This window comes from Desarmillaria tabescens, assembly GCF_030435595.1.
Source record: "Desarmillaria tabescens strain CCBAS 213 chromosome Unknown EV420scaffold_45, whole genome shotgun sequence".
Classification (NCBI taxonomy): domain Eukaryota; kingdom Fungi; phylum Basidiomycota; class Agaricomycetes; order Agaricales; family Physalacriaceae; genus Desarmillaria; species Desarmillaria tabescens.
In genome coordinates this window covers 189,358-201,588 of record NW_026848344.1, presented here as the reverse complement: position 1 = coordinate 201,588, position 12,231 = coordinate 189,358, and the positions used below count along the sequence as shown (strand labels likewise).

Genomic DNA, 12,231 nt, shown 5'->3' with positions numbered 1-12,231 from the left:
AGTGCAATTGTCAAACCGATGACGAAACTCACAGGGAAGGTCCCTTGGACATGGGGGAAGGAGCAACAAGAGGTGTTTGAGAAACTCAAACGTCAATTCACAATGGGAGTCGTTTTGGCGATGCCAAACAACTACAACAAGTTTTGCATGGAGGTGGACTCCAGTGAAGGGGCAATTGGTGCCATCCTGTCACAGGAACAGGAAGGGAAATGGTGCCCAATTGCATTCCTTTCAAAATCTCTTTCCGCGATGGAACAGAATTATGAGATTTACGACAAGGAATTACTAGCGATAATGATTGCCTTAGAAGAATGGTGACATTATCTTATGGGTGCCCATCAAGATTTCGAAATCTGGATGGATCACTCAAATCTACAATATTTCCACAAACCTCAGAAGCTCAACTGCTGACAAGTGCAATGGGTCACTGAGTTGGCGGGATACCATTTCATGCTCGACCACAAGCCAGGAGCATCCAATAGGAAGGCCGACCTCTTGAGTTGGCAGGCCAATCACGACCAAGGCAAGAAGGACAATGACGATATTGTCCTCCTAAAGCCGGAATTCTTCCACGCTTTAATAATCCCTATGGAGGAAGAAATTCATGGCAAAATTCAAAGAGCAACCAGCAATCATCAACGATGGGACAAAGGAATTGCTTCAAGTCTCAATCACGAGAAGGGGGTCATTGAAAGGGACCACCTTCTACACTATGATGGACGTATCTACATCCCCCATGATCATATGCTAAGAGGAGAGCTCATCTCCCACTACCATGATCACATCTCTGCAGGACACCCAGGCATCGAAAAGACCAAAGAATTGGTCTTAAGAGATTACTGGTGGCCTAAACTGTGAAGAGATGTGGAAACCTATGTGCGAGGATGCGAAGCGTGTCAAAGAACAAAAACTGATACACAGTGGAAGGCAGCTCTGCTACATCCTAATGCTATACCATCTCGACCTTGGGAACACATCTCGGTCAACATGATCACTGGATTTCCAGAATCAAAGGGCTACAATGCAGTATTAGTCATTGTAGACTGATTCTCAAAATACATCGTGCTGATTCCATGCACGAAAGAACTCTCGTCAAGTGGATGGGCCAAGATCCTATGCGACAAGATTATCTGTCGATTTGGGGTCACCCCCTCCAAAGTCATCTCTGACCGGGGACCACAATTCATATCGAAATTCATCACCGAACTATACGCAATGATGAATATTCAAGGAAATCCATCGATGGCTTATCACCCTCAGATGGATGGACAAATGGAATGGGTTAACCAAGAACTCAAAAAGTATCTTTGAGTCTTTGTTAACCACAAACAGGATGACTGGAGTGAATGGCTGCAATGGGCAGCATTTGCTCACAACAACCGCCAACACTCTGCAACGGGCTTTTCCCCCATCAAAGTAGTCTTCAGACGAGATGGGGAGATTCACCCAACCATGGTGAGGCCGTCGGAAACACCATCGGTAACTGACTTCATTGAAAGCCTCCAGAGAGTATGCAAACAAGCGGAACACTCTCTGAATAAAGCCGCTAAGGTTATGAGAAAGGCTTATGACAAACACACTCGTCCTGCACAGGAATACCAACCAGGTGACAAAGTCTGGTTGGATTCGACCAACCTTCACCTTCCCCGACTGGCGAAAAAGCTAGATAACAAATGCTGATGTGCTTGGTAACGGTGAGTGACAAAAGGCTAGTGAATGGATATGAACACCACAACACCAAAACCCTCTACTACTCTACACTAATCACTAATATTATTGAGTTTGGGTGTTTTGAGTATGATGGAAGCACTCTGCAGACTTCAACAAATCAGGGAAGGGTTGTTTAAAGACATATATTTGGTACTAGTGAGCTACACAAGATGTAATACTCATGCTAGCAGGGTTTTAAGACACGATTGGATAAATAGTGACTTGGGTTGAGCAACTGCGCTCAGTCTAACTCTGATACTTCAAAACTAGTGGCACTCTAGGCCAAATACTGGGTCTCACAAGCAGTCTACACTTGACTAGCAGCACCCTAGGCTCGACTAGTGGCACTCTTGGCCTAAGAACAAATACTTTAACTCTGAGAAAATACTTTAACTAACTTTGAAATGCTCTGAGTCACTCCAAGATGGAATAGTAACTTTAAGACACTTCAATTCGTTCAATACTATAGGTGACTAAGTGACTAGTAGACACTTTGTCGAGGTTAAGCACAAAAGCCTTTAATTTGGGCACTAGAATATGGACTAGTAGGTCACAATTGTGGGGATGGCTTGCCTGGCGTGCGAGGCTGCCCCTCCTACTTATATACTACAGAGACAGGTACAGAATAAATATAAATAGATTCTTTAGGGGTAATATTGGTAAGGATATCTTGGCTAGTCATGAATTATGGTGAATGATCATGCAATAGTTGGCCTAGCCTGTTCTTTCTGTCGGATAGCAGATCGAGGGACTCCGCTATTGGGTCGTTTCTGCACCCTTTGCCCAGCAGTGCTCCACTAGTGACATGGCTATATGAATAGTCAGGTAACCGTGCCTGTAGCAACTGCTCGATTGTGATCGGGGCACAGCCTGGCTATACTAGTGCCAATCATATGAGACCTGTATCACACTAGCCAGATCTGGGCTAAGGGTTATGCCTTTACTGGTTCATTTCTAAGTCCTTTCAGAAGTGCTCGCATGACTAGTCATCCTGACTTAGGCGTTCATGCCCAGATCGGTCCACTAGCAACTGAATAGTTGAGATCTGTGTGGGTTCTTACTTCTTGTTTGTGTGCTAGCAGCTGTATTCTTTACTAGTGACCGTATTTTACTAAGTCATACTAGCTTTGGAGGTGCTAGTCCAGTTGGCTGGTAGGGCTGACCCACTAGTGGTATCATTCCTAAGTCCTGACTCGACTAGTAGCATGCTAACTTGACTATCAGTCTGAAGTCTCAACTATAGCCCTTGATATATGACTAGTATAGGATAGACCTGCAACAGTATTGTTATAAAATCGCAAAATCTAGGTGTGAACACATAGACAGCATATCAACATAACATAGGTGCTCTCAGCAAAGGAAGCTCCGAACCTTTGGCACTCAGTGTATTTTCCAAGTTCTGTCTGGATCAAGAACGACTCACCCTCACTTCGTCATCCTATCCAGCCCTGAATTCCTCCTAATTGATATTTAATGTCGCAGTGTACATCAGGGATGGTAATATGGAAATACTGCATGTTGGCGGTGAGGTGAACACCATATGCAGGTGGATCACTCAACTATTGAAAATCGAGCTCGCAGATTTCTTGATGATGCTGTGATTCCAAGTCGACTGGTGATCGATGTTTCCAAATCATGGATTGCATTGTATATGAATGATCCCTTTGCAAGATGGTGAGATACACGTCAGTCTCAGTTCAGACCTTATACTAATCAGCAGTAAAGGCAAATGTGCGAATGTCTGGGTCTGTCCCACAATTCAAAGAATTATCTGTAGCATCCTAGGCCAGACAAAGATGTTTCTCATGGATATCACATTCAATGTGCGTCGTTAAGGAGGCAGTATGGCCACTACCAGAAGGCTAGGATAATTGGTAAGCAAATCCTTGGTGGACATGTATATATTCAGAATTGAAATTATTTTGCTGTAATTTACAAAATAATATAAAAGGACAGAATTGAATAGGAAGGTCAATAGAGTACAGGGTAGGTGGATTCAGAGTCATGGAACCACAATGTTTATCCTCTTGGTTGTCACGAATGCTATTATCAACATGTAGGCAGTAGCTAATTTCCTCGTCCCTCATGAATGCTAAGTGACCCCTCAGCGCCCATTGCCCACTGCATCTGGAGGTCCAAGAACCGCATAAAGGCCTCATAAGTAATACTTCTGAGAGGTCGGTTTGGGCTGACATGTGAGAATGAGAAGAACGGTATCTACTGACAACTGGCTGTTCAACACCAACAACCATCTCGGCATACTGCGTATGACTGCACAATAGACATTAAGGATAACGAAAAGTTCTATTTTCTGTCTGGAAGCCTGACTTCATTCTACCCGACGGGCCATGGAAGTAAGTGCCCATACCGTGAGGCATCATATAAGTAAAGCTGATGTACTCACTGCTTTCATTCTCACAGCATTCACTCTCCATGGCATCCCTAGAAACCTCCTTCAAAATATCCATCCCGGAGGACAAGCTCAAGCTCCTCCAACAAAAACTTGCTTTGGTCACATTCCCAGATGAGCTTGAAGACTCTGGAACAAAGTATGGCATGCCGCTGAAGGATATCAAATGTCTGGTCACTCGGTGGAAAGACGGCTTCGATTGGCATGCCCAAGAAGCCGCTCTCAATGCAGAACTGCCACAGTTCACTTGTGATATCGAGATTGAGGGTTTTGGGTTGCTGAATATTCACTATGTGCATAAGAAGAGTGAGGTTGAAGATGCTGGGCTGTTGCTCTTCGTACATGGATGTGCATACCCTCCAGATTCTGTGTGTGTTTAGGCAGTAGCTGATACATTGTTACAGGGCCAGGAAGCTTCATTGAAGTGCGCAAGATTCTCCCGCTTCTGACGGTGTCGTCACCAAAGCATCCAAGTTTCCATGTCGTCACGCTGAGTTTGCCTGGGTATGGATTTTCTGAAGGGACGAAGAAGCAAGGATTCAGGCTCATGCAATACGCTGAGGTAGGATTCTGCACCAGCAAGCCTGGGGCTCCACTGACGCCAAGGCACCATTGTAGGTCGCCCACAAGCTCATGCTAGCTCTTGGATACAATGAGTATGGTGTGTCATAATAGTTTCTTCAAAAACCTTTGTTAATTTTCCTCTTCCAGTCACACAGGGAGGCGATTGGGGAGGCACCATGAGTGCCATCTCTTGTTGGAGCAACCGCTAATCATGAGCATAATACTGAAGATCACTCAAAAAATTGCCCTTGTCTACAGCGGCAAGCATAGCAAAGCATGGCATACCAATATGCCTATGTAAGCGTGTCATTCCTTATTCCACCATTTGACAAGTCTGATTTTCTGCAGGGGCCATGCTCCGACTCTTTATGAACCCATACTGTACTTCTGCCACCTCTTGATGCCATACACAGCTGCTGAGAAAGCTAGGTTGGCACATGCAGAATGGTTCAACAAGACAGGAAGAGGGTACTCAGAGGAACAGTCCACTCAGCCTCAAACACTGGGATATTCACTCGCTGATTCTCCGGTGGGTCTTCTTGCATGGATTTATGAGAAGTTGGTGAACTGGACAGATGCATATCATTGGGATGACAATGAAGGTGCGCCGGCCTGAAGTGTCATCTCTGTTTTCCTCACCTAACAACATGTGTTCTTTCCAGTCCTGACATGGATATCCATCTATTTATTCTCAAGATCAGGTCCTATGGCGTCCATCCGCATATATTATGAGGTTTTTTCATCCGACAGGGGTGTCTGGGGAGAAAAACCGTCCATTCCACAAGGCTTATCATACTTTCCCAAGGAACTTATCTCTGTGCCTCATCTGTATGTATTTCCTATGCTTATGGCGAATCCAATACTGAGCCATCTTCACAGCTGGACCCGTACTGTTGGCAACATTGTTTTTGTATCTGAGCATACTGGTGGCGGACATTTCATGGCGCATGAAAAACCTCAAGAGCTGGTTGATGATGTGAGGAAGATGTTTGGGAAGGGAGGGCCTGCATTTGGGGTCGTTCCTGGGAAGACTGGGTATATGTGAAGGGTCTACCGGGAGAGACATGTTTGATACTTGGCATCTGATGAGTATTCCAAGTCGTAAAAGTCAGGCTGATAGGATGGAGTTGAAGCTTGCATGTGCATATGTTGAAATCATATTGGATGCAACAGGACATCTTGTCAAGATCACAGTACCCTTGTTGATCTTAAAAACCGTTCCTCCAACTGCTCGCATTGCAAATATAGCTAGTAGTCATGAGTATGAAGTTGCGAGCCAACCAGAGAAACTTCAGTTCAATTTCTAAATCATTGACTATCTCAATATTGGCACTCCTGCCTTATTCGCTATGAGAACATGGTAAGACTTAGATTCTAACAAAATATTTGAATTTGATATCGAACTTAGTCACTTGCGCATGACAGGTCCGAACTGAGTCATGACTCGATCCTTGCCATGTCTTTGACTTCCCTTGTTATGGCAATGTCAGGGTTATGGGCAATTTGTGAATACTTAAATTTAATATTCAGCTTCAGCCTGACTTGTGACTCACTCTTCACTTATGGCCTCTGACTTCTATTGTCTTGGCAATGTCAACAGGGTCGACACCTTGGCATTGGTTGGATCACTGATATCAACTTGAGCTATCCCTCCAGAGGATGGGTATGAGAAGAAACATGTCGCAGAACATGCAATCCTCTTTGTTGTAATGATACCTGGTGATGCTATCGTGGTGCAAAACATTCCGACTTATGACTCAAAAAAGGGATACTGAAGTTGATATACTTCATTTCTAGATATTTAAATGTTGCATGTTCCCTCAGCTGTGCCAGTAAGCCGAGCATTTTCGTGTGCTAGTATTCACAGCTAGGGCAATCTATGCCATAAAAACACCCCCGTGTCATTTTTCCGACAATCCGTGCAAGTAAGCACTCATGACATGAGTCACCATATAAATAAAGCTAACATACCCAGCTGTTCCATTCTCATAGCATTCTAAATGACCTCCATGGCGTCCTCAGAGACTCCCTTCAATATATTCATCCCAGATGACAAGCTCAAGCTCCTCCAACAAAAACTTGCTTTAGTTACATTCCCAGATGAGCTTGAAGACTCTGGAATGAAGTATGGCGTGCTGCTGAAAGACATCCAGCGATTGGTGACTCAGTGGAAAGACGGCTTTGACTGGTGAGCCCAAGAAGCCACTCTCAACGCGGAGCTCCCTCAGTTCACCTGTGATATCGATGTCGAGGGTTTCAGAGTGCTGAACATTCATTATGTGCACAAGAAGAGCAAAGTCGAAGATGCTGTGCCATTACTTTTTGTTCATGGGTGTGCGTGTGCTCTAGATTTTGTCTACACGTGTGGTGGCTGACATATCATTACAGGGCCAGGAAGCTTCATCGAAGTATGAAAGATTCTCCCACTATTGACGTCGGCATCAGCAGAACATCCAAGCTTCCATGTTGTCGCGTTGAGTTTACCAGGATACAGGTTCTCAGAGGGCAGCAAAAAGCAGAGCTTTAGACTTGCACAATATGCTGAGGTGCATCTCTTCAGGACAGCCTTGCGCACCATTGATGCAAGGCACCATTACCAGTCGCCCACAAGCTTATGCTAGCTCTGGGTTACAACAAATATGGTGTGTGACTGTTAGTCCCTTTTCATGTGATGCTGCTTGACTTTGCACTTCCAGTTACTGAAGGTGGAGATTGGGGAGGCTTCGTGAGTGAAATTTCTCCTAGAAACACTGATACTCATGAGCACATTCTTGCAGATCACTCGAAAAATCGCCCTGGTCTATGGCAGCAAGCATAGCAAAGCCTTGCACACCAATATGGCCATGTAAGTTTCATTTTTAATTCCATAATTCGACGAGCCTGATTGTTTACAGAGGATGCACTCTGACATTTTATGAACCCATACTGTACCTCTGCCATCTCTTGATGCCATACATGGCCGCTGAGAAAGCCAGGTTGGCATGTACACAGTGGTTTACCACTCACAGATCAGGCTACTCAGCGGAACATTCTACTCAGCCTCAAACACTGGGATATTTGCTCGCTGACTCTCCAGTAGGTCTTCTTGCATGGATTTATGAGAAGCTGGTGAACTGGACGGACACGTATCCTTGGGATGATGATGTAGGTGGGCCTGTCCAAAACTTCCTCTCCATCTCCTCATCTAAACATGCATGTTCTTTCCAGTCCTGATGTGGATATCCATCTATTTCTTCTCGAGGTCAGGTCCCACGGCATCCATACACATTTACTACAAAATTCTTGGCTCATCCAACATGGCCGTGTTGGGACAAAAACCCGCTATTCCTAATGGCTTGTTGTACTTCCCAAAGGAAGTTATGGCTGTTCCTCATATGTAAGTATCTCAGATATCCTAGAACGAAAATCCGTACTGAGTTTTGTCATTCCAGCTGGACTCATACCACCGGAAACATCATTTTTGAATCCGAGCATACTAGTGGTGGGCATTTTCTGGCACATGAAAAACTGCAAGAGCTAGTGGATGATGTGAGGATGATGTTTGGGAAAGGAGGACCTGCATTTGGTGTTGTTCCCGGGAAGACTGGTTATAAGTGAGAAATGCGGAGCCGACTGATGGGCCTTCCAAGTCGTGACAATTAGGTCCTCAGGACGAAGCTGTAGTTAGTATGTGTGATATTGGAATGTATCAAGATGTACTCCATGCTCAGTCGGACTCAAAGAAATGTTTCACTTCGAATCCCTTCATAGGACCCCGGGACAAACCTTTAGTGACTGTCGTAGACATGTTCCATGGCTAGCAGGAATGCGGCCTGTCATGAGTTTTGGGTGTCATAACCTGAACACAGACCAATGCAGATTCAATTCAAGAGTCAATGTTTTGGTACTTGTCTACCAGGTCATTCCACTGGAGTGCAGGCATTGGAAGAACGATGTTTACTAGCTACACCTAACCTGTACCAAAGTCGGACAAATGCGAATCCATGCAACAAAATTTTGAAGTTTCTGTTGGGACTAACTTGAGCTATCTCACTCTTGATGGGCTGGAATCCTAAGGTCCTCGATGGTTATACGGATTGGTGGTGTTACAATATAGCTATATTCACGTACATGATTTGGATAATTAAATATTCACTACTGCATATGCAACATTCCAATGTTGATCATTGAAACCATCTTCTTCATACAGGGCGACAACCTTATGTTTGTCTCATTGACAGGCTTTGGTTGGGGGCTGTGTCATATTAGTCAGTTTTGTAGCACAAGAGCCGGATCAGTGCCTCATACCTGCTTGATGAATTCTTGAAAGCCCTTTCCAAGGGTCTTGACCAAGCCCAAGTGGGTGATTGTAGTGTGAGAACAGTCAAACAGAACAAAGAATTTGTCCGCTCCATCATATCCTATGCCCTAAATGCAAAACTAAGCATCATCATGGACTCAAGTAGTCAGAGATGTTGTCACAGAAATTTCCACTGTGATTCCAGGCAGAGCACATGGAATAAAGGTATTGGCATTGACCAGGATGTCGGGTTCTTTGTGGACATGTTTCTGTGTCATGCACAATATACTGACTCCTGGGAGGCCAAGTGCTCTGTCGATGGGACCGAATGAGATGAATGGGATGGTCGCATTGATAGGGATAACAGAGCATTGGTCTCCCATGAGGCGATGCAGATATACACAGAAGGAACTCTCCCATGCTTCATATGGCTGCGCTTCTATCTGCCTTCTGTGTTTGCCTTCTCGTACGAGAAAACAGTTTCCTGTAGGCATCTGAGGGTCAGGAACATGGCATATTTGTGACAGTTGCCACACTCCTAAGGCTTTCAAGACATTGTAGTTGTTCCCCAATGGCTGAGTACTCTTTATCAGATCAGAATCAACTGAAGAGGAACATCGAACTGACGAAATCTTTAGGATGGAAGGGAACGCCGTTGGCTCGGCCTTGCAATAATGAGTGTTGGTCACTACTCAAAGGACCCTGGATAATCTGATATCCATGTGGACTGATGGTTATCTGAGGAAATATTAGCATATTGATTTTAGGGATCACAACATTTGGGGAGCCTACCACCAGCAGGGATGTAAATAGTGGTTGTACAGGACCCACATGGGGCTGGACGACAACTATTAAGGGTGTTAGCCTCTGAGGAGTATGCTACAGATTGATATTTCAGAATACAGGATGGTGTTTCAGCAGGTTGAAGCATGTACCAGAGTCCGGCAAAGTTTGGCATAAGAAGGAAGTGTGAAGTTCTACAGGAAACGTGAGATAGGACATTGACAAGACAGGGATGATCCTACCTCTTCGGAAGGCATTCTGCATCGAGGCTGAGATATGGGAAAGTCTCTTCTGTTGAAGGAAGCTATAAATATTTGCGTATCTAACCCCAGTCACTGTCAGACATTGTTTGCTATAAATATTAGGTCATACCTAATTAGCCGTCACATTGTTGCCAGATTTTACTATTGAGTCAGGTAGGTAGGTAGGTACTGTGGCACCAATTCTGTATGTGCAACTGAGACTGGCAAAACATATTTACCAGGAAATGAACAAAGCTCAGCATGAGGAATAAAATTACCTGGCCATTTGAAGGCCCATCGTGACACACTGGTCGAGACAAACCATGTTGTAGAATAAGGTGTAATGAAAGTGTTAAATGCAGTGGTAAACTGTGAGACTCGACCATTTGAGAGAGATTAAGTTAGGAGGTGCTAAAGCAATGAATACAAGGGGGTACTAATTTTGGGATTTGGTATACAACATCGAAAAAACTTTTAACGGCCCTTGACCCCCCAACCTACCTACCATATGACATCATAATTACCATATATAGAATAGTGTGCCTGATAATCTTGTCTGGCAAGCCCGATGCCGCATACCATGAGCTGTGCCAAGCATATAGTTGAAATCCCACCTTGTTGCAACCAATGGTACCTCTGGTACTACCATGTGTTGGAGAAGTATTGTATGATAATGATAGCACATAAAGATTAATTTCATAGCATGTGCAGCTTGAGGGAAGTCCAAAGTGCATATATAAGTATTTGTAGAGTCATAACAAATGTTTAATAACCTTGAATGGGGTCAGATAATACACAAAGTAGATCTATTTTGTACAAAAATGTCAGCATGTACCCATATATAGGGCAGAACTATGTGCTACAAAAAAAAATTTAGCAGCCCTTCGGGCCCAACCTACCTACCACCAGTGTGTACCGGTCTGCAATCCCAGTACCCTCTTGAATGAATATTGGAGGCTAAGATCCCCAGTATATATACTACAAGGTATGTACTTCTAGAATGTACTACTACCTACCAGTATCCATGTCTGACTCATTGCTGAGTGAGCAGACAAACGAACGACTTGAGGAGAAGCAACCCTTCCTGACAGGTAAATGTATTTTTTCCACTAGTTATAGTGGAACTGAAAGTACATTTTCTCCAGTAACTATAGGGCTGCCTTTCTCATCCCAGCTGGTGATAGGAACCATGTGTGTCATTTCTTCATTACTTTTTTCCCTTGCTTCCCGTTCCCTTTCACAAAATCCTATCCCATGGCTTGTATAAAAATAGATACATAGAGTAAACAAATATATATAGTCATTCGAAATGCAAATAAAATATGGTGCCAGTGGGTGGACCATATCGACAGTGGTCATCAGGAGGTATGGTCAAAAGAAGGGATCATTGCCCTGTCATAGTGGCTGATATAAGCTGGAAAAAATAGGTGTCGGGATAGGGAGTGGTGAAGAGGCTCTGTGCGTGCCAGGCTAGAAATGCACTAGCATATATAACACTAACACACCCACACTCACACTCACACACATACAAACCCTCAGTAGTTCGGGGGTGATGTGCGATACAAGCACACAATAGCAGTAGTATTGAAAGAATCCTTGCACGTTACAATATAATATAGCGTGCTTAGCAATATAATAATCTTCTAAGTCCAAATGCTTTGGAACAGGAGGTGAGTGAAAGAATCGCTCGGCCTCAAGGCAAAAGTATTATTTTGCAAGCCCCCAAATGTTCTACAAGAATGTATAACCCTCAAAATACATCGCGCACAACACACAAGTGTCCACAATGTTTCACAATTCACTTGACATGACTTAAAGCCTTGTGCTCCAAGCAGAAAACACTTCAAAACCCATTCGTAGATCCACAGGGTTCTAACCTATGCGATCCAGAGATACACAAACACAGAAAACACGTCCACAAGCCACAGGGTTTGAACGTATGCCACTTGGGAATAAACCAAAAAAACCTCAGAGATTACTGACAAGCCAAAGGGTTTGAACCTCTGCCACTTGCAATAACTCAGAATTCACAAACAAGTTCCAAAAACACAAATGCACATTCAAGTTATCACAATACAATATTCTCTAAGTAGAGCACAATCAATTACTGTACTTTACTTGAACAAATCAAGCACGCTCGAGCAAGGCGTGCCTCGCGAGCCCTCAAGGTGTTCAAAATAATTCTCAGTTCAATAATATTCTCTTGCTCGAAGCTTCAAATAAAATCCTTTCGTCATACACTA

General features: G+C 44.0%; 3 protein-coding genes across 3 annotated transcripts; 2 read left to right on the top strand and 1 right to left on the bottom strand.

The window, feature by feature from the left end:
* Positions 1-4,143: 4,143 nt before the first annotated feature.
* On the top strand, positions 4,144-5,729 carry EV420DRAFT_1276356 (Alpha/Beta hydrolase protein; the record flags this gene model as incomplete). Its single annotated transcript, XM_060467955.1, has 7 exons — positions 4,144-4,468; positions 4,525-4,682; positions 4,739-4,785; positions 4,901-4,981; positions 5,033-5,286; positions 5,347-5,512; positions 5,564-5,729. The coding sequence occupies 7 exons, from the start codon at positions 4,144-4,146 to the stop codon at positions 5,727-5,729; spliced, it is 1,197 nt and encodes a 398-aa protein (XP_060326019.1).
* Positions 5,730-6,693: 964 nt separating this feature from the next.
* Positions 6,694-8,281, top strand: EV420DRAFT_1483895 (Alpha/Beta hydrolase protein; the record flags this gene model as incomplete). The annotated part of the gene is made up of 9 exons (XM_060470026.1): positions 6,694-6,843; positions 6,937-7,018; positions 7,073-7,092; positions 7,272-7,326; positions 7,381-7,409; positions 7,462-7,529; positions 7,579-7,832; positions 7,892-8,060; positions 8,116-8,281. 9 exons carry the CDS (start codon positions 6,694-6,696, stop codon positions 8,279-8,281), a joined length of 993 nt encoding a protein of 330 aa, XP_060326018.1.
* A 613-nt stretch (positions 8,282-8,894) lies between these two features.
* On the bottom strand, positions 8,895-10,003 carry EV420DRAFT_1647888 (uncharacterized protein; the record flags this gene model as incomplete). Its single annotated transcript, XM_060478092.1, has 7 exons — positions 8,895-8,918; positions 8,972-9,091; positions 9,146-9,538; positions 9,591-9,701; positions 9,756-9,842; positions 9,899-9,940; positions 9,989-10,003. 7 exons carry the CDS (start codon positions 10,001-10,003, stop codon positions 8,895-8,897), a joined length of 792 nt encoding a protein of 263 aa, XP_060326017.1.
* Between the last annotated feature and the right edge of the window lie 2,228 nt (positions 10,004-12,231).